The following is a 25,860-nucleotide window of genomic DNA, read 5'->3' as shown; positions in this document are numbered from 1 at the left end:
TAGGAACCCTAACCCTAGCTCCAAGTGCCCTACCCATAGGAACCCTAACCCTAGCTCCAAGTGTCCTACCCTTAGGAACCCTAACCCTAGCTCCAAGTGCCCTACCCATAGGTACCCTAACCCTAGCTCCAAGGGCCCTACCCATAGGAACCCTAACCCTAGCTCCAAGGGCCCTACCCTTGGGAACCCTAACCCTAGGGTGGGAAGCCCTACCCATAGGAACCCTAACCCTAGGGCAGGGCGCCCTACGCATAGGAACCCTAACCCTAGCTCCAAGTGCCCTACCCTAAGGAACCCTTACCCTAGCTCCAAGTGCCCTACCCATAGGAACCCTAACCCTAGCTCTAAGTGCCCTACCCTTGGGAACCCTAACCCTAGGGTGGGAATCCCTACCCATAGGAAACCTAACCCTAGCGCGGGGCACCCTACCCATAGGAACCCTAACCCTAGGGCGGGAAATCCTACCCATTGGAACCCTAACCCTAGCTCCAAGTGCCCTACCCATAGGAACCCTAACCCTAGGGCAGGAAGCCCTACCCATAGGAACCCTAACCCTAGCTCCAAGGGCCCTACCCATAGGAACCCTAACCCTAGCTCCAAGGGCCCTACCCATAGGAACCCTAACCCTAGCTCCAAGGGCCCTACCCTAAGGAACCCTAACCCTAGCTCCAAGGGCCCTACCCTAAGGAACCCTAACCCTAGCTCCAAGGGCCCTACCCATAGGAACCCTAACCCTAGCTCCAAGGGCCCTACCCATAGGAACCCTAACCCTAGGGCGGGGCACCCTATGCATAGGAACCCTAACCCTAACTCCAAGTGCCCTACTCTTGGGAACCCTAACCCTAGCTCCAAGTGCCCTACCCATAGGAACCCTAACCCTAGCTCCAAGGGCCCTACCCATAGGAACCCTAACCCTAGCTCCAAGGGCCCTACCCTAAGGAACCCTAACCCTAGCTCCAAGGGCCCTACCCTAAGGAACCCTAACCCTAGCTCCAAGGGCCCTACCCATAGGAACCCTAACCCTAGCTCCAAGGGCCCTACCCATAGGAACCCTAACCCTAGGGCGGGGCACCCTACGCATAGGAACCCTAACCCTAGCTCCAAGTGCCCTACCCTAAGGAACCCTAACCCTAGCTCCAAGAGCCCTACCCTTGGGAACCCTAACCCTTGGGCAGGAAATCCTACCCATTGGAACCCTAACCCTAGCTCCAAGTGCCCTACGCATAGGAACCCTAATCCTAGGGCGGGGTGCCCTACCCATAGTAACCCTAACCCTAGTGCAGGAAGCCCTACCCATAGGAACCCTAACCCTAGATGCAAATGCCCTACCCATAGGTACCCTAACCGTAGCTCCAAGGGCCCTACCCATAGGAACCCTAACCCTAGCTCCAAGGCCCCACCCATAGGAACCCTAACCCTAGCTCCAAGTGCCCTACACTTGGGAACCCTAACCCTAGGGTGGGAAGCCCTACCCATAGGAACCCTAACCGTAGCTCCAAGTGCCCTACCCATAGGAACCCTAACCCTAGCTCCAAGTGCCCTACCCATAGGAACCATTACCCTAGCTCCAAGAGTCCTACCCTTGGGAACCCTAACCCTAGGCTGGGAAGCCCTACCCATAGGAACCCTAACCCTAACTCCAAGTGCCCTACTCTTGGGAACCCTAATCCTAGCTCCAAGTGTCCTACCCATAGGAACCCTAACCCTAGCTCCAAGTGTCCTACCCATAGGAACCCTAACCCTAGCTCCAAGTGTGCTACCCATAGGAACCATTACCCTAGCTCCAAGTGCCACACCCATAGGAACCCTAACCCTAGCTCCAAGGGCCCTACCCATAGGAACCCTAACCCTAGCTCCAAGGGCCCTACCCATAGGAATCCTAACCCTAGGGCGGGGCACCCTATGCATAGGAACCCTAACCCTAACTCCAAGTGCCCTACTCTTGGGAACCCTAACCCTAGCTCCAAGTGCCCTACCCATAGGAACCCTAACCCTAGCTCCAAGGGCCCTACCCATAGGAACCCTAACCCTAGCTCCAAGGGCCCTACCCATAGGAACCCTAACCCTAGCTCCAAGGGCCCTACCCTAAGGAACCCTAACCCTAGCTCCAAGAGCCCTACCCTAAGGAACCCTAACCCTAGCTCCAAGTGCCCTAACCTAAGGAACCCTAACCCTAGCTCCAAGAGCCCTACACTTGGGAACCCTAACCCTAGGGTGGGAAGCCCTACCCATAGGAACCCTAACCCTAACTCCAAGTGCCCTACCCATACGAACCCTAACCCTAGGGCAGGAAGCCGTACCCATAGGAACCCAACCGTAGCTCGAAGTGCCCTACCCATAGGAACCCTAACCCTAGCTCCAAGTGCCCTACCCATAGGAACCGTAACCCTAGCTCCAAGTGTCCTACACTTATGAACCCTAACCCTAGCTCCAAGTGCCCTACCCATAGGAACCCTAACCCTAGCTCCAAGTGTCCTACCCTTAGGAACCCTAACCCTACGGCTGGAAGCCCTACCCATAGGTACCCTAACCCTAGCTCCAAGGGCCCTACCCATAGGAACCCTAACCCTAGCTCCAAGGGCCCTACCCTTGGGAACCCTAACCCTAGGGTGGGAAGCCCTACCCATAGGAACCCTAACCCTAGGGCAGGGCGCCCTACGCATAGGAACCCTAACCCTAGCTCCAAGTGCCCTACCCTAAGGAACCCTTACCCTAGCTCCAAGTGCCCTACCCATAGGAACCCTAACCCTAGCTCTAAGTGCCCTACCCTTGGGAACCCTAACCCTAGGGTGGGAATCCCTACCCATAGGAAACCTAACCCTAGGGCGGGGCGCCCTACCCATAGGAACCCTAACCCTAGGGCGGGAAATCCTACCCATTGGAACCCTAACCCTAGCTCCAAGTGCCCTACCCATAGGAACCCTAACCCTAGGGCGGGAAATCCTACCCATAGGAACCCTAACCCTAGCTCCAAGGGCCCTACCCATAGGAACCCTAACCCTAGCTCCAAGGGCCCTACCCATAGGAACCCTAACCCTAGCTCCAAGGGCCCTACCCTAAGGAACCCTAACCCTAGCTCCAAGGGCCCTACCCATAGGAACCCTAACCCTAGCTCCAAGGGCCCTACCCATAGGAACCCTAACCCTAGGCGGGCACCCTATGCATAGGAACCCTAACCCTATCTCCAAGTGCCCTACTCTTGGGAACCCTAACCCTAGCTCAAAGTGCCCTACCCATAGGAACCCTAACCCTAGCTCCAAGGGCCCTACCCATAGGAACCCTAACCCTAGCTCCAAGGGCCCTACCCATAGGAACCCTAACCCTAGCTCCAAGGGCCCTACCCTAAGGAACCCTAACCCTAGCTCCAAGGGCCCTACCCATAGGAACCCTAACCCTAGCTCCAAGGGCCCTACCCATAGGAACCCTAACCCTAGGGCGGGGCACCCTACGCATAGGAACCCTAACCCTAGCTCCAAGTGCCCTACCCTAAGGAACCCTAACCCTAGCTCCAAGAGCCCTACCCTTGGGAACCCTAACCCTAGGGTGGGAAGCCCTACCCATAGGAACCCTAACCCTAGCTCCAAGGGCCCTACCCATAGGAACCCTAACCCTAGCTCCAAGTGCCCTACCCATACGAACCCTAACCCTAGGGCAGGAAGCCGTACCCATAGGAACCCTAACCCTAGCTCCAAGTGCCCTACCCTTAGGAACCCTAACTCTAGCTCCAAGTGCCCTACCCTTAGGAACCCTAACCCTACGGCGGGAAGCCCTACCCATAGGAACCCTAACCCTAGCTCCAAGTGCCCTACCCATAGGAACCCTAACCCTAGCTCCAAGTGCCCTACCCATAGGAACCCTAACCCTAGCTCCAAGTGCCCTACCCATAGGAACCCTAACCCTAGCTCCAAGTGTCCTACCCATAGGAACCCTAACCCTAGCTCCAAGTGCCCTATCCTTGCAAACCCTAACCCTAGGGTGGGAAGCCCTACCCATAGGAACCCTAACCCTAGCTCCAAGTGCCCTACCCATAGGAACCCTATCCCTAGCTCCAAGTGCCCTACCCATAGGAACCCTAACCCTAGCTCCAAGTGCCCTACCCTTGGGAACCCTAACCCTAGGGTGGGAAGCCCTACCCATAGGAAACCTAACCCTAGGGCGGGGCGCCCTACCCATAGGAACCCTAACCCTAGGGCGCGAAATCCTACCCATTGGAACCCTAACCCTAGCTCCAAGTGCCCTACCCATAGGAACCCTAACCCTAGCTCCAAGTGCCCTACCCATAGGAACCCTAACCCTAGGGCAGGAAGCCCTACCCATAGGAACCCTAAACCTAGATCCAAATGCCCTACCCATAGGTACCCTAACCGTAGCTCCAAGGGCCCTACCCATAGGAACCCTAACCCTAGCTCCAAGGGCCCTACCCTAAGGAACCCTAACCCTAGCTCCAAGTGCCCTACACTTGGGAACCCTAACCCTAGGGTGGGAAGCCCTACCCATAGGAACCCTAACCGTAGCTCCAAGTGCCCTACCCATAGGAACCCTAACCCTAGCTCCAAGTGCCCTACCCATAGGAACCCTTACCCTAGCTCCAAGTGCCACACCCATAGAAACCCTAACCCTAGCTCCAAGGGCCCTACCCATAGGAACCCGAACCCTAGCTCCAAGGGCCCTACCCATAGGAACCCTAACCCTAGGGCGGGGCACCCTACGCATAGGAACCCTAACCCTAGCTCCAAGTGCCCTACCCTAAGGAACCCTAACCCTAGCTCCAAGAGCCCTACCCTTGGGAGCCCTAACCCTAGGGTGGGAAGCCCTACCCATAGGAACCCTAACCCTAGCTCCAAGTGCCCTACCCATAGGAACCCTAACCCTAGCTCCAAGTGCCCTACCCATACGAACCCTAACCCTAGGGCAGGAAGCCGTATCCATAGGAACCCTAACCCTAGCTCCAAGTGCCCTACCCTTAGGAACCCTAACCCTAGGGCGGGAAGCCCTACCCATAGGAACCCTAACCCTAGCTCCAAGTGCCCTACCCATAGGAACCCTAACCCTAGCTCCAAGTGCCCTACCCATAGGAACCCTAACCCTAGCTCCAAGTGTCCTACCCATAGGAACCCTAACCCTAGCTCCAAGGGCCCTACCCTAAGGAACGCTAACCCTAGCTCCAAGAGCCCTAACCTAAGGAACCCAACCCTAGCTCCAAGTGTCCTACCCTTAGGAACCCTAACCCTACGGCGGGAAGCCCTACCCATAGGAACCCTAACCCTAGCTCCAAGTGCCCTACCCATAGGTACCCTAACCCTAGCTCCAAGGGCCCTACCCATAGGAACCCTAACCCTAGCTCCAAGGGCCCTACCCTTGGGAACCCTAACCCTAGGGTGGGAAGCCCTACCCATAGGAACCCTAACCCTAGGGCAGGGCGCCCTACGCATAGGAACCCTAACCCTAGCTCCAAGTGCCCTACCCTAAGGAACCCTTACCCTAGCTCCAAGTGCCCTACCCTTAGGAACCCTAACGCTACGGAGGGAAGCCCTACCCATAGGAACCCTAACCCTAGCTCCAAGTGCCCTACCCTTGGGAACCCTAACCCTAGGGTGGGAAGCCCTACCCATAGGAAACCTAACCCTAGGGCGGGGCGCCCTACCCATAGGAACCCTAACCCTAGGGCGGGAAATCCTACCCATAGGAACCCTAACCCTAGCTCCAAGGGCCCTACCCTAAGGAACCCTTACCCTAGCTGCAAGTGCCCTACCCTTGGGAACCCTAACCCTAGGGCGGGAAGCCCTACCCATAGGAAACCTAACCCTAGGGCGGGGCGCCCTACCCATAGGAACCTAACCCTAGCTCCAAGTGCCCTACCCTAAGGAACCCTAACCCTAGCTCCAAGAGCCCTAGCCTTGGGAACCCTAACCCTAGGGTGGGAAGCCCTACCCATAGGAACCCTAACCCTAGCTCCAAGTGCCCTACCCATAGGAACCCTAACCCTAGCTCCAAGTGCCCTACCCATAGGAACCCTAACCCTAGGGCGGGAAGCCCTACCCATAGGAACCCTAACCCTAGCTCCAAGTGCCCTACCCTTAGGAACCCTAACTCTAGCTTCAAGTGCCCTACCCTTAGGAACCCTAACCCTACGTCGGGAAGCCCTACCCACAGGAACCCTAACCCTAGCTCCAAGTGCCCTACCCATAGGAACCCTAACCCTAGCTCCAAGTGCCCTACCCATAGGAACCCTAACCCTAGCTCCAAGTGTCCTACCCATAGGAACCCTAACCCTAGCTCCAAGTGCCCTATCCTTGGAAACCCTAACCCTAGGGTGGGAAGCCCTACCCATAGGAACCCTAACCCTAGCTCCAAGTGCCCTACCCATAGGAACCCTATCCCTAGCTCCAAGTGCCCTACCCATAGGAACCCTAACCCTAGCTCCAAGTGCCCTACCCTTAGGAACCCTAACCCTAGCTCCAAGTGCCCTACCCTTAGGAACCCTAACCCTAGCTCCAAGTGCCCTACCCTTAGGAACCCTAACCCTAGCTCCAAGTGCCCTACCCTTGGGAACCCTAACCCTAGGGTGGGAAGCCCTACCCATAGGAACCCTTACCCTAGCTCCAAGTGCCCTACCCTTAGGAACCCTAACCCTAGCTCCAAGTGCCCTACCCTTGGGAACCCTAACCCTAGGGTGGGAAGCCCTACCCATAGGAATCCTAACCCTAGCTCCAGGTGCCCTACCCATAGGAACCCTAACCCTACGGCGGGAAGCCCTACCCATAGGAATCCTAACCCTAGCTCCAAGTGCCCTACCCATAGGAACCCTAACCCTAGCTCCAAGTACCCTATCCATAGGAACCCTAACCCTAGCTCCAAATGCCTTACCCTTAGGAACCCTACTCCTAGGGCGGGAAGCCCTACCCATAGGAACCGTAACCCTACCTCCAAGTGCCGTACCCTCAGGAACCCTGACGCTAGCTCCAAGTGCCCTACCCATAGGAACCCTAACCTTAGCTCCAAGTGCCCTACCCATAGGAACCCTAACCCTAGGGCTGGAAACCCTACCCATAGGAACCCTAACCCTAGCTCCAAGTGCCCTACCCATAGGAACCCTAACCCTAGCTACAAGTGCCCTACCCATAGGAACCCTAACCCTAGGGCGGGAAGCCGTACCCATAGGAACCCTAACCCTAGTGCGGTAAGCTTTGGTCATGGGAACCCTAACCCTAGCTCCAAGTGCCCTACCCTTAGGCAGGGCCGGCTTTAGGCCTATTCCACCAATTCCCCCGAATCGGGCCCCGTGCCTAAGAGGTCCCCGCGCCCAATGAGAATCCCTTCTCTGGCTAGAGGCGCTTTTTAAATTTTTACTCACCTGGCGGCCCTTTGGGTCTTCAGCGCCACTTCAGCGGCGGGTCATTCACTCTCTCCATGTCTTCGACGGCACTTCAGTTGCTGGTCCTTCGCTTACTTTGGGTCTTCGGCGACACTTCGGCAGTGGGTCCTTCAGTGCCACTGAAGACCTGGAGCGAGTGAAGGACCCACCGCCGAAGTGCCGCCAAAGACTCAGAGCACCACCCCGTGAATACAAGCCCCACATGTTTTTTTTACGTGTTTTTTTTTTTTTTAAGTCATCCATGCCAGGGCCCCGTCCAAACTGTTTGAATTGGGCCCCGCACTTCCTAAAGCCGGCCCTGCCTGCTCTGCCCTCCGGTGTTTTGGAAACCAAAGGCTGGGGACAGGACCCTACGAGGAAGCTTAGGCCAGAATCCCTCTCCCTCCGGCTGCAAGAGCGTCCAGTAACGTGCCGAAGGTAAAGGCAGTGAGTGACTTACTTTGACAGGCTCTTCTTGAGTTTGAGCCCTTGGCTGCCGCAGTCCGACAAGCGGTCGAGGGGAGAGAGCGTCCTGATGGGAGGCAGGTGGCCGTCGCTGCCATACGACGGCAGCATCCCTGTCCCGTGGCTGTCCCCAAGCCCGTGCAGCGGAAGGGCGCCCGGGGACGGAGTGAGAGGCCCGTTGAGAGCTTCCAGGAGAGACACTACCTCGTAACCAGGAGGGATGTTCTCAGAAGACTACAGGGAGCAGAGACAGGCCTGGGAATGAGCATACCACAGCCCAGGTTTCACAACACAACTGCCCCCTCCGCTCCGGGCAGGGCAATTCATTCCAAAGCGGCGGCCTATAGATATGAAACTTGGTGGCCAGGAACGCAAGGGCCTGAGACCACCACTTGGAGGGAGGCAGAGAGCAGGCAAGGGCTGTGCAAGCTTCTACCGCACCCCTCAGCCCCCCATTACGCTAGCCCTGCGCCCCACCTCAGCTTTGCCAATGCACCTTGTTCCTGGATGTTGTGCGAGTTCAGCACTCCCACAAAATCAGGCTTGAAAGTGGAAGGAATTCCCCTTCCTGGGTTAGCCTTTGTTTAGAAGCCTGCAAGCTGTTTTGCATCCCAGTGACTATACACCGTGGGGAGTAACAGCGGGGTCAGGACTACGCACATGAGGGCTGATGGGTTGGCTCCTCTGGTCAATACTCACCGAGTGCTCCTCAGAATCGGACGTTTGGGAGGCGATGATTGGGCTGAAGCTGGTTGGAGAGAGAGGGCCAAGTTTTTTCCTCATTGCTCGGATCTGGAGCAAGGCTCGGAATGCTGAACAGTGCGGGGAGGGGAGGGGAGGATACAGAAAGTTCATTTCTAATTTAACAAGCGGGAGACCCAACCGCCCCCGGAGAATGTCGCTTGTTTTCATATGAGCTGTTTTCTTTCTTCTATTCCACGCTAGTGAAGGCCATACAAAATCGTCTGGATGGAACCGGAGGTTTTGCATTTTGTTGAAATGTCACACATTTTGTGTAAAACCTGCAAAATTTCAGGTTTTTCCACCTTAAAAATTCAGCTGTTTTTGGTGGGAGAAAAAAATGACTTGTTCATCACTCAGGGCGGACCTATTTTCAAGCAGGAGACACTAACATTTTCAAAATTCCAAACTCGGAAGTTTCGGTCAGACAAAGATTTTTGCCCCAGAATTTGCACACACACACAAAAAAAAAAAAAAAAAAAAAAGTTGAATTTGGGTATTTTTTTTTATCAATGCCAAAACCTCAGTTCACAAAATTTCGAAAAACATAAAAACCAAAAACCCACAAACAATGCAGGTGCAAAATTTCTTGAAATGAAATTCAGAACAGTGCTGTAAAAATGATAGAAAAGGGTTTTGCATGGAGCTACCTCTAACACCAGGCAGATGACGATATCTGTCAATGCACTAGCGATTCTAATAGACCCTCAGTCCTTCCTAGATTCAAGCCCTTATTCCAGGCCAGCCAACTCTTATTCCCTAGGAAAAGGCCAGTGCCAGCCAATCTCAGCTCCTTGCACAGAGTCATCACATGAGCAGTTTGGGTGAAGCTAAGGCCTGGTCTACACTAGGGGGTGGGGGGGTCGAACTAAGGTACGCAAGTTCAGCTACGTGAATAGCGTAGCTGAACTCGAACTACCTTAGTTCGAACTACTCACCCGTCCAGACGCCGCGGGATCGAAGTCCGCGGCTCCCCCGTCGACTCTGCCACCGCCGTTCGCGGTGGTGGAGTTCCGGAGTCGACGGGAGCGCGTTCGGAGTTCGACATATCGCGTCTAGATGAGACGCGATATGTCGAACTCCGGGAAGTTGAACGCTACCCGCCGACCCGGGCAGGCAGTATAGACATACCCTTAGAGTTTTGTCTTGCTTGAACTCCATGTGTAAAATGTGCAAGACAGATCTTCCCAAGCTAAAGAGTAAAACAACTTGGGACAATGCCCCCTCTCAATCCTCCCCCTTAGGAATCAGTCCTCTTCCACCCCGGGATCTGAAAAGAGCCCTGAGCCTTACGCAGCCTGCAGATGGGGCAGTTGTTGGCTTGGTAACGCAGGGTGTCCGCACAAGTGTTACAGAGGCAAAGATGGCGGCAGGGTAGAATCAGAGTGTCCCGCACATCCGAGAGGCAGACCACGCACTCTGCGCTGTTATCGCTCACCTCGTCCTCAGCCACCTGGGCAGGAAGAGAGAGAATGAGCCTCTCCAGCAGGGCTTGGCACAGGGGGTCTCTGCAGTGGGAGAAAGCCTTGCCCTTGGAGCGGCTGCTATTGCAGTGGGAGCCTGCAGCAAGCCTGGCAGCTCCTGTTCGGCAGAGGTCAATGGCTCACAGATCTGCAGAGTGGTGGATCAACTCAGGGGCGGCTCTACCTTTTTGGCCGCCCCAAGCAGTCATGCGCGCGCGCCCCGTCCGAGGGGCAGCAGACCTCCTGCGGGCATGCGGGCGGAGAGAGTCGTCGCTGGGCGCTCGGCTGGGCTGCCCGCGGCTGCGCGCGGGGGGGGCGGCGTCCGGTCCGCGGCTTAGCTGCGCAGGCATGCCTGCGAGAGGTCCAGCGCCGCCAGCCCAGCCGCCCCGCCAGCGCCCATGCCCGCGGAGCAGCCACAGAGGCGAGCCCGCTCTGCCAGCGAGCCTGCGGCCTGCAGTCCGGAGAGGTCCAGCCGAGCCCCGCGCCCAGTACCCCTCCAGCTCAGCCGGCCAGTCGCGGTCGGCGGCGACCCGACCTCGCGCGCATGACTGCGGCCGGCCCCCCAGCCTGCCGCCCCCCCGGCCGGGGCCGCGGCGCCCGCCCCACGCACGCTGGGGGCGGGCCTGGATCAACTGGCCCACCTCAGCCCTTAACCCACTGCTACCCAAACACGCAGGGAGCCCTGAGGAGTTATGCCTGGGGCTTCCCCATGCAGCTCCCACCAATCCAGGATTGCACCAGCTCCATAGCAGCTAGGGCCCTTGACAGGCAAGGATTCACCCCAGAGAGTCACTGCAGCCCTATGTGGAGAGACAATTTAACAGGAAGGCCCATGGAAAAGAGGACCTTGGGCTTTTTACCTCCAAGGGCCTTGGTTCAAATCCTTATTGAACACGAGCTTGGAGATCTCCCCCTAGTGCTTATTGGGTGGAAAAGGCATTAAGGTGGGTCCAGGATTGCACCAGAGCAAGAGGAGGGTGACTGCGAAGACGGGATACGCCTGGGATTGACGCAGGCACTGCTGGCCAGGCCTGAGGGGCACTGGTCACACTGCGTGGGGAACCCAAGACTGGGATAGCAGGGCTAGCTGGAGCGTACCATTGTGGAGCAACAGCAGCGCTGGGCCAAGGCCAATGCACTGTTCTATAAACTCCCGATTCCTGAGAGTGCTGAACAGTCACTGCGTTAAGTTAAAGTGGAAGAGGAGAGATGTGTGCTCCAAAGAGAACAGCCACTAAGCAGGGCACCCCCCTTTCCCAGGACCTGCACCTCCCACCCCCGGGGGACACATCCTTACCTTGGAGTCCTGTGTATTGTATTTGTTCTCGATCCCGTAGATCTCCTGAAGGAGGTAGCTAACTCCATCCACCTGGAACCCACAGAGACGGGGAAGTCACATGAGCGATGCAGTTATGCTGGTGCCGCCTCGCCAGCTCATTTCAGATACTCGCCTTGGGACGGCCTCTTTCTACGCCTTCCCGTTCCCCATCATGTGAGGAGGGACCCCCTCCCCATGACCTCACCCCCAGTGCCCTACGCTGGGTACAGGCTGTCTCTATGTATGCCAGCCCACCCCACCCCCACTGCGAAGGGGGTGTCATCGCATCAGTGATTCTAACAGACCCGCAGTCCTTCCTGGATTCAAGCTCCCATCCAGGCCAGCCCACCAGCAAGGAACAACTGCCCCTCAGCCCCCAGGACCAGGCCAGTGCTAGCCAGCCCCAACCCCACATACACTCACCACTTGTTTCTGCTTCAGGGGTTTCACACAAAAGCTACCATCTGCATGCTGCAAACAAGGAAATTGTACTCCAAGTTAATGCAAAGCAACCATAGACACTAGAGGGAGGGAAGGGAGCTGTGGTGTATTTATCTCATGCTGTATATTGTGACACCTGTAGCTAGGCTTGGCAGGATTTGATTGTTATCAGTAAATGTCAATTTCACACATGCACATGCAAACTGATGAAAAAACCATAGACTCATAGAATATCAGGGTTGGAAGGGACCTCAGGAGGTCATCTAGTCCAACCCCCTGCTCAGAGCAGGACCAATCCCCAGACAGATTTTTGCCCCAGATCCCTAAATGGTCCCCTCAAGGATTGAACTCACAACCCTAAATTGAGCCATTGCTCAAACCACTGAGCTATTGCCATTGATAATACTAGAAATGTACAGAGAAGCAAAATAAGAAAAATGCTGCTTAAGACCTTCTTAGAGGTTGACTTAAGGCTATTTACTTTGTCTATTTGGACATGTGATGCTGATCATTTGTGTTTTAATGGTTGTAAAGCTTGAACTTTTTGAATCTCAACGTCCACCGTAATTAAATAACGATTGTCTGAGTCAGCCCATTGTCTGCCCCCCCTCCCGATAACTTCCCACAATCGTGAAAATTTGGATAAATAGAGAAAAATGATTAAACCCCCTAATTATGCATAACTGTGAGAATTTACTTTGATAAAAATTGAAATAAATGCTTAAAAATAAACATCATTATCTGTCAAAAGGATAACAAAATAAAAACCAAATTCAGCCAAGCCTAGCCATGTAGACGGCCAACAGATTCTCCATTAACCAGCTGATCTTATATCAAGATCTTTTCTCCACGTATGCAAACACCAGTTTATCAATCTACAGTAAAGTTAGAAACGTACCACAGGAATATGCAACACAAAGGCCCCTCCAGTGCTGTTTCAATGGATCAGGCATTGTGATCAAAACTTTCCAACTTGAGGGTCTAAAGTTAAGCTCTCAAATCAATATTCAGGAAAATAATAAATAAGCAGCCTGGATATCAGGCTCGACACCTCAAAAGTTAGATCATTTTTTGCCCTAGGGGCTTAAACCCAGAGTTAGGTGTCTGTCTTTTAATTCCACTTGTGGCAGTTTGTCCTGTGGGTCCTGCTGTCCCATCCATGCTGGGAGGAAAGGGGTTAAACGGCCCACTCCACTGGACAGGAAAGCCAGACTGTACGGTACATGGACCTGACGGTGACTCAACACTCACCTTCTCAAACGTCGCTAGCAGTACGTGGCAGTGGCCAAGGTGCTCTGCAAGACAAAAGGGGCAGGGTTGAGAGGTAAAAAGGATGCCCTGCAGCTGGGAATCCAGGTCACTGCCCCAGCACCCATTGCAGGAGTGGGAAACGGAACACCACATCCAGCTGATCTGGGGCAGGAGCACTGCCTGCTGGGCACTGCAATGGGAAAAGCAGAGGTGCCATGTTTGGATACAGGGAAGATGACACGTTATCCCTGCACAACCCATGGTCAGGCAGGAGGAACCGCTCAGTCTCTTCTCTCTAACTCCTACAGACTGGAGGCAGGGGACTGCTATGGGTTAGCATGTATGTGAGCTAAGCTCCTAGTCCCTCTCCCCAGCCACCCGTTGAAGGCGCAGCTGTTACGTGGAGGGTTGGAGGGAAATGGCTCCGTGGACGCACAGTACGAGCTGCAATGTGCTGCCTCTGCCCAGCAGATCAGGGCTAGGGCGTAACACCCAAGGCCCATATGGGACTGAGACGACTGCCGCAAAGCCTGGCTCGTCCCCAAGGAACCGTGACGCTGTTGCAAAGCTGCAATGTGAAGGCACAAGGATGTAAAGGGAATGAACTGGGAATGCCGGGGCCAAACTCCTCTTTGGGGTAACTTCACTGACTGCAGTGAATTTGCCCTGTGACCTTATTAGAACCAGCCTATTTCCCACCTCTCTGACCCAGGATCATCCAGAAAACAGGAACAACTGGTCTGTAACATTTTAAAGCGCTGTACAGACTTCAACTGGCGAATCCTCCTAGCTCCCCTGGGGGACGGTATCCCTACTGCGTGAGGGGGAAACGGAGGCATGAAGAAGCCGAGTGACTGACCCCCAGCGGCTCAGCGGCAGAGCAAGAATTAGAATCCAGTCCCCTAATCCACGCTGACTCCCCCTAGACCATATTGGCCCCTGGGCAAGAACGGTCTCTGAGACAGGCCAAATCTTTTCATGCTGCACACTGGAGGGCTCACAAGGGACAGGAACGTGGGGGTTACAAAAGGATGCGTCTTCCATTGCCTCTGAGAGCGTCCCTCACTCCGCACGCTGCTCCGTACTCCCCAGGGGCAGGACAAGGGCTTTTAACAAGGCAGCTCTGGAAGCCTGGGTACATGTCAGCCAATTCCTGAGTCTGGAGAGACTCCAGTGGGCTAAGGGGAAAGGCTCATGTCAGATAATCGGCACCCAAGTAGGGTGACCAGATGTCCCGATTTTATAGGGACAGTCCTGATTTTGGGGGCTTTTTCTTAGATAGGCTCCTATTACCCCCCACCCCCTGTCTCCATTTTTCACATTTGCTGTCTGGTCACCCTGCACCCATAGAAGTGGGGCTCCGACCAAGAGCCCCCAGGCAGAGTTCCTGGTGGAGGCCTGGCCTGGGCTCCCGCTGAGCGCTGCTGCTGTTATAAGCCAGGAACCACCCACTTCCCCAAGGGAAAGCTGAGCCCTGCCCGGGCTCCTTGTCTGGGCTAGAGGAAGTGTAACCACCTCACTGAGTGACCTTCACCAAAGCAGAGGACAAATATTTATAGGGCCCGCGGAGGGGGCCCCAGCTGGAGTGCAGGGGAAATGCATTTCCTGGGATTCAGAATTAATTCCCTGACAGCCCCCAGTGCCACTTAAACTCAGCAAGACGGGGCCTGGGGAGGGTCTACATCTACCACACCCCCAGCCGTCTCCATACAGGGCCTGATCCTGCAGGGTGCTGCGCGCCCTGGATTCCAGCGAGGGCAGAGGACACTCAGTGCCACACAGGGTCAGGCCCGCTATGGAGTTCTCAGGACTCGCTTTCCTTCCCCAAGGGCCTGACCAAAGCCCACTGGCTCCATTGACTTCAGTGAGCTGTGCATTGGGCCCTCGCACAGAGCGCTCAGCGGGGTCCTGAGCCCTGAACCGAATATCAGCCTCAAAGGCTTGAGGGCTCCTGGCCAGGAGAGATCGTTCATTACAAACCCCTCTCTTTCTCAGTTTAAATGAAGCGGCTGCAGGATGTGCCGTGCTGCAGCATCCATGCCCTCGGCTGTACGTCCGGCTGGATATGGCCTTTTGTTATTATTTAATGTTTACATTTCTGTGATAATTAAAAGAGCCTGACCAGGCCGGGCCCATTGTGCTAGGTGCTGTACAAACATGGTATAAAGGACAGGCCCTGCCCCAAAGAGCTGATAATCTCAAAGGCCTCGAGGATAAGGCTGAAAAACTGCTGCTGAGGAATCAATAATGAGCCTTTGTTTTCTCTCTCCAGCAAGAGCAAAGTAAATCCATTTATCAGGCCATCTGGGCTGTCTTGTACCAGCACAGGGGACTGGAGCAACACACAGACGCTGAAAGTTCACTGCGCAAACGGAGGCTGCATTGTAAGAACACAAACACCATCTGCAGGGCAAGTCGCGCAGGGCACCAGAGCCTTAAGGCTCATCCACCTCGCTGCGGACTTCGGGAAATGAAGCCCTGCAATCCCAAGGGTCTGTTCCTACCATCTCCCTCGTCCACGACTGCATACACCACCATGGGATACACCTCTCGGTCCAGGTCAAAGCCCAGCTGTAAAGAGAGGGAGAGAGAGAAGGAAACGTGTTACTATTGCAGGAAGAGTCACTGAGCCAGATTCTCAGCTGGTATAAATCAATGCAACTCCACTGACTTCAATGGAGCTATACCAATTGACACCTGTTGTGGGAGCCAGCCCAGTGATGCAAATGGTCCTATGTTGATTTACACCAGCTAGGGATCTGATCCATTACAGCGAACACATCCTTAAGAAGTGCCCAGGGACGTTTCTCTGCAGTGAAGGTGTAAGACACGGACGCACAGAAATAAGCACTTCACTGCTCTCAGCTCCTCACAGCTCTCAGGCTGCTATGGTGCAATTACATTTTGGTATATCCCAGGCCCCAGGATGTGAATGACCCTCAGTTTCATGTAAAGCGCTGAAGTTTACTCAGTAGCTCTATGCAATTACAAATCTGTCACTGCTTAACCATGCAAACCAGTTTAGTTAACCCCATCACCAAAGTCCCTCCCCCCCCCATATTCTAAGAAGGACCATGAACAGAACGTACCAGACCATGCTACTTTTCTGGTGCGTAAGAGCGAAGGAATTAAAAAGCCTCTCTTAGTCATACAGCACCAGTCACTGACTCTTTCTCTAGGGTGAAAAAGACAGGATTCCACCCGCAGAGCTAATTCTGCTCTCTCCTCTGTGAGGTACAGTTGCTGATGCTTGGAATGTTTTCAGGGTCTTTTTCAGTTCCGTGTATTGTTAATGGTCCCCTGTTTTTTTTACTCTGTGTTTTGAGCTTCATACAGTAAAGAGTGGGTTGTTTCCCACCCCTCGATGGCACAAGGTTTCTTGAAATCTTGTTGGCTGACCCTTGCTCATTACCTCTGCATTTTGGCCCAGGCCTCTTCCCTGTTAGATCTGACTACAACTATCTGCCAATAGTGGATGAAGAAATCATGGCAGCATGTGGAAAAGCATGAGGCTGTGACGGAATATTGGCTGAATTGTTAAAAAGCATCGGGGACAAAGGCTTGAAAGCCCTGTCAGAGGTAAGGAGGAATGTGTCAGGCAGAATTGCCAGAAGTCTTCACAACAACATCACTGTGTATCCAAATCCCCCCAAAGGCTGCCACCATAGATTGTAAAGCCTACAGAACAGTCAGCCTACTGTCTCATGCCTCTAAGATACTTTTGTGAGTTGTTGAAGGCCAAATACAAGGAAAGATTGATGAGGAAATAAGTGAAAGAAATAACGGCTTCAAATGTGGAAAAAGCACGATGAACACTATTAGGGACATGAAGCTGACATTAGAAAGACTGGCTGAAATTGGGAAAACAGTACACTTGTTTCATTGACTTCCAAAAAGCATGTGACAGCACCTACCACTACAAATTGCTCAACATATGAAGATTTGTGGGGACTGACAGATATGAACTCCAAGTAATAAAACAATGATACGGGAATCAGAAAGCAATTATAATGGGAGATGAAAATGAAAATCGAATAGAGATCAAGAGAGGAGGAAGACAAGGTTGTTATATCACCTTGACTCAACATTTATAGTGAGTGTTTGATTAAATTAATCCAAGAAAGAGAAGGAAAATAGGTAAATAGTATTTGCTATGCAGACGACACACTGCTGTTGATTCAGAAGAAAGTTTGATGAAATTAGTGTCAATTATATATGAAGATGACAAAGATTATGATCTAGAGTTGAACATGGAAAAAAGACAAAAAACTAGGGCTGTATGCAAGGATCCTGGGAAAACATGCATGACACCAGTGAACGACACAGTTTTACAGCAAGTGAGAAATTATTGCTACTTAAGAACCATCATTACAGAAGATAGAAGACTGGATACTGAACTCAGCACCAGAATAGCAAGAGTGAAAGAGGCATTCTGGAAGAATAAACAAGATGAGAAGGGACATAAACCTGAAGACTGAATTCTGACTCTTAATTTACATTTGATGCGTTAAATTATGGCTGTGAAACATGGACATCCAAACAACTGATAAGAAAGAAACTACAATCCTTCCAATCCTGGTATTATAGAATTTTGAAAACATCACCAATAGACCACGTAACCAACAAAAAGTATTGGAGATGCTTGGAACTCAGCAAATACTAGCTAGAGATCTTATGAAAAGAAACATTTGATTTGCAGGGCACATTTTAAGAGATTTAGCAGGCAACATGCGTTTGCGGGCACCAGCAGGGAAAGTCGCTGGCAGAAGAATTTGAGGAAGAAAAAAAGATGACCTTGGCTGGACGATGTGGTATCCTGAGAGGATCGAAAGGACTACCCATCTGCAAAGAGATTGGCAGAGGATTGTTCAGAACGGGCTACCATGGTTGCAATCCTCCAGTAGTGGAGGTGCCACAAAAGCAGCAGAAGGACGACTATATGGCTGCAAGGCACTTTGATACCTCTGCAGCTCAAGAGGGGATGCATCTCTCTCTACAAAACCAGATTATATCCATGCTGAAAACAAAGGACACATGACCCCAGTTTCAGACTCTAATGGAGGGAACCATGCAGCTCTACAGCTTTGGAGAACGCTCTCCTTACCTCCCCAGGGTTCAGCAGCTTTGAAGGGCTCCACATTACCCTGCTTTAGCTTGTGTATTTTAAATCAATGCTATTGTTCAGTGATTCCCCGTCACTGGTTCATCACTAGCACTGGTCCCTCAGACTTTTGTGACTTGCTTTCCAGCTTCCTCCTCTCTTTACTGTAGTGATGAGAGTGCTGGCTCCCAACATGCCACTGCCACCCACGTCCCACTCAGCTGCGTGCACTCTGCTGCCACGGCCCAGGAGCTGTTCCAAACCACAGAGCACATACCAACAGGTGGGAGTTACCCACAGGGCAGCCCAGATCTCAGCGAGTGTGGCTGACCGAGAAGAGCTTACAAGCCACCGTGTTGTGGCTTCTTGCCGGGCTGGCTTACCTCCTCTTCTGCCCATTCGGAAGGATCAACGGTGTGGGAGGGGACGCAGAACTGCTGACACACCCCTCGTTTGTAATGGACCGTCTCTGACTGCAAGCTGGTGTCTTTGGGGAGGTAGCTGCCAATCAGATGCGACAGAGTTACTGCCCAGGCTTTGCATTCCCGCTATCCGTTCCGCAGTGCACCGGCTCACCCCAGCGAGGAGCGCTCCCGAAGAGCGGAGACAGGAGCCGCCTCCTCCCAGGTCTTCTGTGAGAAACCTGGGTTTGGTCCCATCACTCCCTATCCAGGGTGGCTGAAGGCTGGTAGCCCTCTGAGGGCCAAAGCTATTTCAGGCATGTTTTGATGTCCCAACAGCCATCCAGGATGGGGAGAGATCAACATGTGGCCACTCTCCTTGGCAAGATTGGAGACACTCCATCAAGGTCTAACGGTCCTACAGGGGGCCACCTCATAGGCGGCAGGTTTGTATAATTTTTGGTGGGGCCCAAAATGGTGGTGCCCCCCCACTCCTGCCCTGTAAGCCGATATAAAATGAAGCTACAACGCGTCAGTGCCACAAGATTACAAGGGTCAATTAAAAGTGGAAAGTCAGAAGCAGCACTTGTCTACTTCAATATACAGTATTATATTTTGTTGCACCTGTTGTGATGAAGTGGGAATATTCTTAATATTTTCTCTGAATACTGTGTGGGTGCCTCAGTTTCCCCTGCAAGATGCCAACTGAAGGTGTTGGGGACAAAGATCAGGTGGCCTCCTTGTCCGGAAGAGACACAGAGGCCAGAGGAGGGAGTGTCAGTTTGGAGCTGGCTGGGGAAATGGGGAGAGACCCAGAACTTGGTTCTGGGCTCCCCACCCCCCAAGATGGACCTGACAGAGGGGTTCTGTTTTCTGTACCAACAAGCTCTGTTTAAACTGTGTTCCCATCATCTAATAAACCTTCTGTTTTACTGTCTGGCTGAGAGTCACATCTGACTGCGGAGCTGGGGTGCAGGGACCTCTGGTTGCCCCAGGACCCGCCTGGGCAGACTCGCTGTGGAAAGTGCATGATGTGGAAGGGCATGCTGAATGCTCCGAGGTCAGACCCAGGAAGGTGTAAGCTTCTTGCCCTGGAGACAGTCTGCTCAGAGAGAGGAGGCTCCCCCAGAGTCCTGACTGGCTTTGTAGGGAGTTGTTCCAAAGCATCACAGCATCCCCTTCCACACCGTGCACTTCCCAGAAGTCCGCACAGGCACTGATACTCCCTCCTCTGGCCTTTGTCTCTTTTCCAGGCATTAGGAGGCCACCCGATCTCTCTGTTCTCCAACACCTTCAGTTGGCACCTTGCAGGGGAAACTGATTTGGGAGAAATGAAGTAAAAGCTGCCCAAACCGAGCTTGAGCACTCCTGAATTTTGAGGTGTTCAAATCTGGAAGGCAGGTGCTGGGGGTGGGAGAGGGCTGTGGGCTCCATGGGGGAGCATGGCAGCAACTATCTGGAGCTGCACGGAGCCAGACACACTGGTCTGAGTGGCACAGTAAGCGGTTTGGGGGTTGGAGAAGAGGTAGGGGATTCCGGGGGGCAGTCAAGGGACAAGGAGCAGGTGGGGTTGGATGGGGCAGAGGTTCGGAGGGGCAGTCAGGGGACAGGCAGCAATTGGATAGGCATGGGAGTCCAGGAGGTTTATCAGGGGACAGGTAGGGGGTGGGGTCCTGGGGGGAAGTGGGGTGGGGTCTCAGGAGGGGGCAGTTGGGGACAAGGAGAAGGGAGGCTTAGATAGGGGCTGGGGTCCCAAGGGGCAGTTAGGGGCAGGGGTCTTGGGAGGGGGTAATCGGGGGACAAGGACCAGTAGTGCTTAGATAGGGGGTGGGGGTCCTGGGGGGCAGTTGGGACAGGGGTCTGGGGAGGGGGCAATCAGCGGCCAGGGGCTGGGATTCAAAGGGCTCTGGGCTCCCCGCGGTTGCAGGCAGCCCAGAGCCCTCTGACTCCCCTGCGCTCCAAGCAGGGGAGAAACCTAGCTCCAAATATTGGTGGAGCAGAGCCCCTGATTGTCAATATTCCTGGGGCTTTAGCCCCACGAGCCCATATAAGTTGGCGCCCATGGGCCACCTGCTTAGCACACCTCAGCCTTGTGCAAGGGGAAGCCCAGCAAAGGAACATCTCTGAGCCCATCCTCCCTTTTCTTGGGTGCCCTCCGCACAGAGGTGGAGGCGACAAGAGCTGGGAGGGCGGGACGGGATGAGACTCCAGCAGTCTAGGACTCTCAACTCATTCAGGGGGCACTGGGCTGGCCAGGATTCCTGGGGGAGGCCATGGTCTGGAACAGGCCTTGGCACCTGGGCTGAGGAGTGTGGGGAGCCCACCTCTAATCTTCAACAGCAGCAAAACTGAACTGGACTGGACTTCTCGCTCCCTGGAGCGACAGTCCTCCCGGGCAGTAACACAGGGAGAGCTGTGCTCCGGCCTGGCTCTACGGGAAGCCGTGCTAGCCAAGGGCTGGGGGAAAGCCCCTCTCCTCAGCCCCCCTGGTTTATGGAGGAAATGCCTCCCCCGGAACCTCCTGCATTCTTCTCACCTGGCTACTCCGTTCTGGAATTCTTCGGTAGCCTGGTAATAAATGGTGATGGCCACTCGTGTGTCAGTGTCAAAGGTGAACTCCACATTGTAGCGGACCTTGGCTTTGCTGACTTCCTCACCAGGGGTCTTCACTTCTTCCGTGCACCTGGCAAATCACAGAGGGAGACAGAACTTACCCTGGATCCAGAAGCCCCTTAAACGCCCCCCGTGAAAGGCTCTGGAGCACAACGTAACTACTCTGGGGAAAAATGAGAGATTCCATCCCCTTCCCTCTGGAAAAGCCAATATGTGACGGAGCCACAGTGAGCTGCATCCAAGGACCAGCACTGGCCGGACAACAAACCCCAACCATGTCCAAGACTTCCAACCCTATGATTCTATGATCTAAGGGTAGACACCAGCAACTAAAAGGCTGCCAGGGGGATGAAGTGGTCCCCGGTGTTGTGTAACAATGTTACTGCCAGAGATTGTATAAATCCAACCACCCGACAACAAGAATCCGCTTCCGTCCCGTGCCCCCATGCCTCATCCAGTGCGAGGCCTGACACTGCCCAGCAAGCGAGGGCAAGAAGCTTTTTTTGGGGGTGGGGGGAAAGTCAGTTTCAAATCCGAGGCTTTTCTGAGCTTTGGGCTGGATCCAAGGGCCGTGTATAGAAGCCCCATAGAAAGCAAACAGCTGGAGTCTTTCAAGTCATACTGGGCAATTTGTAGGAGACCCAGGCCAGCGGATCAGCAGCTTTAGCAAAGAGTGACCTGACAGAGGGAAGGGCTTGGCTCCTGGTAGAAAGGAGGCTCAGGCCCTAGGGGTAAGGAAGGGCGACTCCTCATTAATGAAAGCTGGAGTCTGGCCTGGCCTTTCCATTCTGGTCAGTACAGAGGACAATAGAGGACGATGGATGGATGGCAAAGTGGTCCAGAAACCTGAATTCAACTCCCCCACTTACTTCCTGTGTGACCTGGGGCAATTTTTGTAACCTCTCCATGCCTCAGATCCCCATGTTACAACAAGGGTAACAGCCCTGCCCAAGCTCCCAATGGCATCGAGAGGCTAAATCCATTTTATCTAAGACAGTCAGATAAAAGGTGCCACGGGCAATGCTCCGATTGGAGGGTGACTCAAATGTAAACCTGAAGTAACACCATTACCATCAGAGTCACTCCAGATGTACATCAGTGTAAATGAGACCACCCCCTGGCCCAGCGTCACGAGGAGAAAGCTTGTGTTGCACTGTTTGGGATGAAAGGGCAAAGTAACGACTCACTGGATTGTCTGGTCTGTTTCCCCTCCTCGGGGATTGTGCGCGCTCTCTGGAGCCTGTGCTATAAACCCTGGCGTTGTTATACCAATCTCCTAGAACTGGAAGGGACCTTGAAAGGTCATTGAGTCCAGCCCCCTGCCTTCACTAGCAGGACCAATTTTTGCCCCAGATCCCTGTTCACTGCAACAAAACCCACATTTGCATTCAAAGAGCAAGCTCAGCCTCTGTTCCTTCTGAATGGCTCTGCCTCCATGCCTGGGCGTGTGTGCTGCTGGGAGAAAGTTATTCCAGGGGCTGGGCCAGCCAGAGGTGTAATAGGCAGCAGCGCAGGAGGCAATCCACAGATGAATAGGCAAATGCGCCCAGCAGGAGGGAAGCAGTACACTCTAGATCTGGACGGCACTTAGAGCCCAGTTCTGTGCCACACTCCGCACTGTACAAAGAGCTTCCAACATTCTTTAGTTGAGATTTGCAGTTTAGCCTCCGGGGGGAGCAACTGAGGCCAAGTCGGAGGTGCCCCATTTTCCCAGATGCCGCTCTATAAAACCTGAGATGTACGACTATTAACTCTGCCATCGCTCTGAGATGCAATCAACACACTTCAGCCACCCCTCGGAGCCTTTTCTAGCACCTTCCATTCTCAGCTCTCGAAGCACCTGCCAAGCGCTGATAGACCAAAGCCTCTCCATGCCCCGGTCTGGTAGATAAATATCATCACCCCCAATGAACACAGAGCAAAGCCGAGGGGCAAAACAGGAGAAATGACTTGCCCAAGGTCATGCAATGAGTCAGTGGCAGAGGTGAGCCCAGAACCCAAGTCTCACTCCTTCTCCTCTGCTTTAATCACTTGACCACATTCCTGCCCTTCCTTCTAATAAAGCCATTTGGAAAAATAACTGCAAAGGCAGCAGTAAAGTCCACGTAACCCAGCCGAGGTCAGGGACACGATGGACAGGATACAGAATGTTCCAGAACTCCCTTTGTTTGCCCAGCAGGTTAGCGATCTGCACAAGTGACTTGTGTGCGCTGGGAATTTGGAGGATGCAAGAGGAAAACAAAAGTTTGGAAGAGACAAAAAGCTGGTGCCGTGAAGTGTCGGTTCCACCTTTAGCCCATCTCCACTCAGCTTTTAAGTCGTCACAGGTTCGTACCTCCCGACAGTCAAGGGTTTTGCAGGACTGTCCTGCTCAGGGCCGCCCGGGCGGTGGGGGTGGGGGGGGGGCAAGTGGGGCAATTTGCCCCAGGCCCTGGGTCCCGCAGGGGCCCCCACAAGAATACAGTATTCTATAGTATTGCAACTTTTTTTTATGGAAGGGGCCCCTGAAATTGCTTTGCCCCAGGCCCCCTGAAACCTCTGGGCAGCCCTGGTCCTGCTTAGACCGCCCCCAAATTCCCGGCCTGGTGGGAACAGTAGCAAGGGCACAGGCAGCACTGGCCGCCCCACTGCCCACCCAGCACCCCCGTCACGGCCCCCTGGGTCACTTCTCCCCACCAGGCCTGAACTCTGTGCTGCTGCATGCTGGTTCCTGCCCTGGCAGTGGGAGAGGGATTAGCTTGGCCTGGCTCCTGCTGTCACCTCTAATGACCCTGCAGATCAACTAGGAAGGTGAAAATCCGAGGCGAGCCATCTGTCCAATAACCAGAGTGGGGGCGAGGCTTCTCCGCGGGATGCCACCTCGTGGCACCACCATTCATCCTCAGTGGCTTCACTATAATCATGCTTAGTCCTCTTGGTATGCCGGCTGATGGGTTGCTCTCAGCACACCATGACTCCTCCACTCCAGCATCTACTCGTGAGCTTCCCCTCACCAACCAGGTGTAGTCGGGATTCTGGGCACCCCTTATTCCTTCCATTCAGGGCCCACTCCCGCTAGATCCCTTCCTCACAATCCCAAATCCCCTCCCAGCCAGCCCAGAGCCATGCACCTTGCTTTAACCCAGACATGCGGGTAGGTGTAGAGGTCCCTCTGGCGGTGGTTCGGAACATTACTGCTCAGCTGATGCAGGCACCTAACTGGTTAAGCCACTGGGATGCTGCAAGCTGCAGCAGGGTTCCCAGACAGACCATGCAAACTCCCACCGCTGCAAACGGGGACTTACTTGACTAGACGCAGAGTGTCCTTGCGGATGTTGATTAAACTCCTGAGTGTCTTCACTGGCTCCTGCGGGGGTGGGGCGGCGTAAGGAAACTAGGGTGAAAAAGAGAGAACATTGAAACAGCTGATTTTTGTAGCACCAGGGGCCGAGGCATCACCTAAGGCGAAATCATTCAGCCTGCAGCAGGCCTGGATCCCACCCCCTGGTCAGGAGTAAGTGCATGTGCCAAGTCAGAGGCCATAAAGACCTCATCTCTGCAACCGGACAGAGCCCCTTTCCCCATATGGCCAACGCCAGCTGCAACAATCAGAATTTGTACCCCTCCTCTGCCAGTCATGAGATCGGCTTAGGCGCCATGAGATTTGTACAAGAACAGTAACACGTGCTGGGGCTTTCTGCTTGCTTTTCGGTTGCTGAGACTTCTAGGGTCACGTTTTCCAGTTTTCGCCCTAGCCACAAGACCCAGACACCTGCTTTGTCACTTCTACCCAGAAGCCGAGATTCACAGCAACCCCCTGTCTCCAGGGGACGGGCCTATAAGAACAGCACCACCGAGCACAAGACCACTGACGAGATTGCCAGCACCAACAGCACTCCTCCCTGCAGGCCAGAACGTCCCACAGAAAGCTGCGGATGAACGGGACCCAGAACGACCCACTCTCTGACCCCAAGCAAAGCAGTGACCCAATATGACCCCGAAATGTCCCCCCACCATGTTAAATGGGAATACAACCCCCAGACTCCTCCCACGCTGTGCCGAGCAGGGATCCAATACTAGCTCCATGCCACTCAGCCTGTGCAAAGTGGGGACCCAATCAATTGCCATGGCTCCACTGATGTCAAGGGAACTAGAGTGAGTTGCCCCAGCTGAGGATCTGGCCCAGGGAGTCTGATCCTGCCTGGCGCAGAGCACCCTCAATTCCCTGACTTCCTCGAGGATGGCAGGTGCTCAGCGCCTTGCAGGATCGGAGCCCTGGCTCAGTAACTCTCCCCCGGGCTGCTTTTCGGAGATGCGCAGGTTTCAAGGTAAGTACGACGCCCGGCCCAGGGATCGAGGTTCCCTGCTGGGAAAGGCAGAGCAGGTCAGAAGCCGAAGTCTGTGCCGGCACCGTGACGGGCTGTTGCTCAGGAAGAGATGGTGCACAGGGCTATTCCCCGCTGCACAGCACTGCCTATGGAGGAGCCTAGCAATGTCTCATATGGGCCTAGGTCCCCGCTGTGTCTCCAGTCTAGCGCAGAGAAAGGATCCCATTTGTGCCCACGGTGAAGCACAGGGCACGTCCTCAACTCACGCCACTGCACGGGGAGCGCATCCTTATGCTGGTGGCTCCAGCAGCTGCCTTAGTCTCTTCCCAGGCCTGATCCTGAACACTGCCCTGTGTTCCCACTGAACCTTTGGCACTGGGGACAGTGCAGTTTCCCATCACCTTG

General features: G+C 54.1%; 1 protein-coding gene across 4 annotated transcripts in view; it reads right to left on the bottom strand.

Moving 5' to 3' along the window:
- Positions 1-25,860, bottom strand: part of RNF157 (ring finger protein 157) — a 123,428-nt gene that overhangs the window by 56,134 nt on the left and 41,434 nt on the right. For all 4 annotated transcript variants that reach the window (XR_005588515.1, XM_039501944.1, XM_039501945.1 and 1 more), the window contains exons 3-12: positions 24,433-24,521; positions 21,072-21,218; positions 18,518-18,635; positions 15,538-15,604; positions 13,034-13,077; positions 11,765-11,812; positions 11,321-11,392; positions 9,854-10,013; positions 8,519-8,631; positions 7,815-8,053 (exon numbers count right to left, since the gene is read on the bottom strand). Coding sequence is in view for 3 of the 4 variants with exons in the window: in XM_039501944.1 (XP_039357878.1) it covers positions 7,815-8,053; positions 8,519-8,631; positions 9,854-10,013; positions 11,321-11,392; positions 11,765-11,812; positions 13,034-13,077; positions 15,538-15,604; positions 18,518-18,635; positions 21,072-21,218; positions 24,433-24,521 (1,097 nt within the window). In the remaining variant the exon portion in view is untranslated. The remainder of the gene's footprint in view (positions 1-7,814; positions 8,054-8,518; positions 8,632-9,853; positions 10,014-11,320; positions 11,393-11,764; positions 11,813-13,033; positions 13,078-15,537; positions 15,605-18,517; positions 18,636-21,071; positions 21,219-24,432; positions 24,522-25,860) is intronic.

Source organism: Mauremys reevesii, linkage group 15 (genome assembly GCF_016161935.1).
Source record: "Mauremys reevesii isolate NIE-2019 linkage group 15, ASM1616193v1, whole genome shotgun sequence".
Lineage (NCBI taxonomy): Eukaryota > Metazoa > Chordata > Testudines > Geoemydidae > Mauremys > Mauremys reevesii.
The sequence above is the reverse complement of the archived record's forward strand: the minus strand, read 5'-3'. Positions and strand labels throughout refer to the sequence as shown.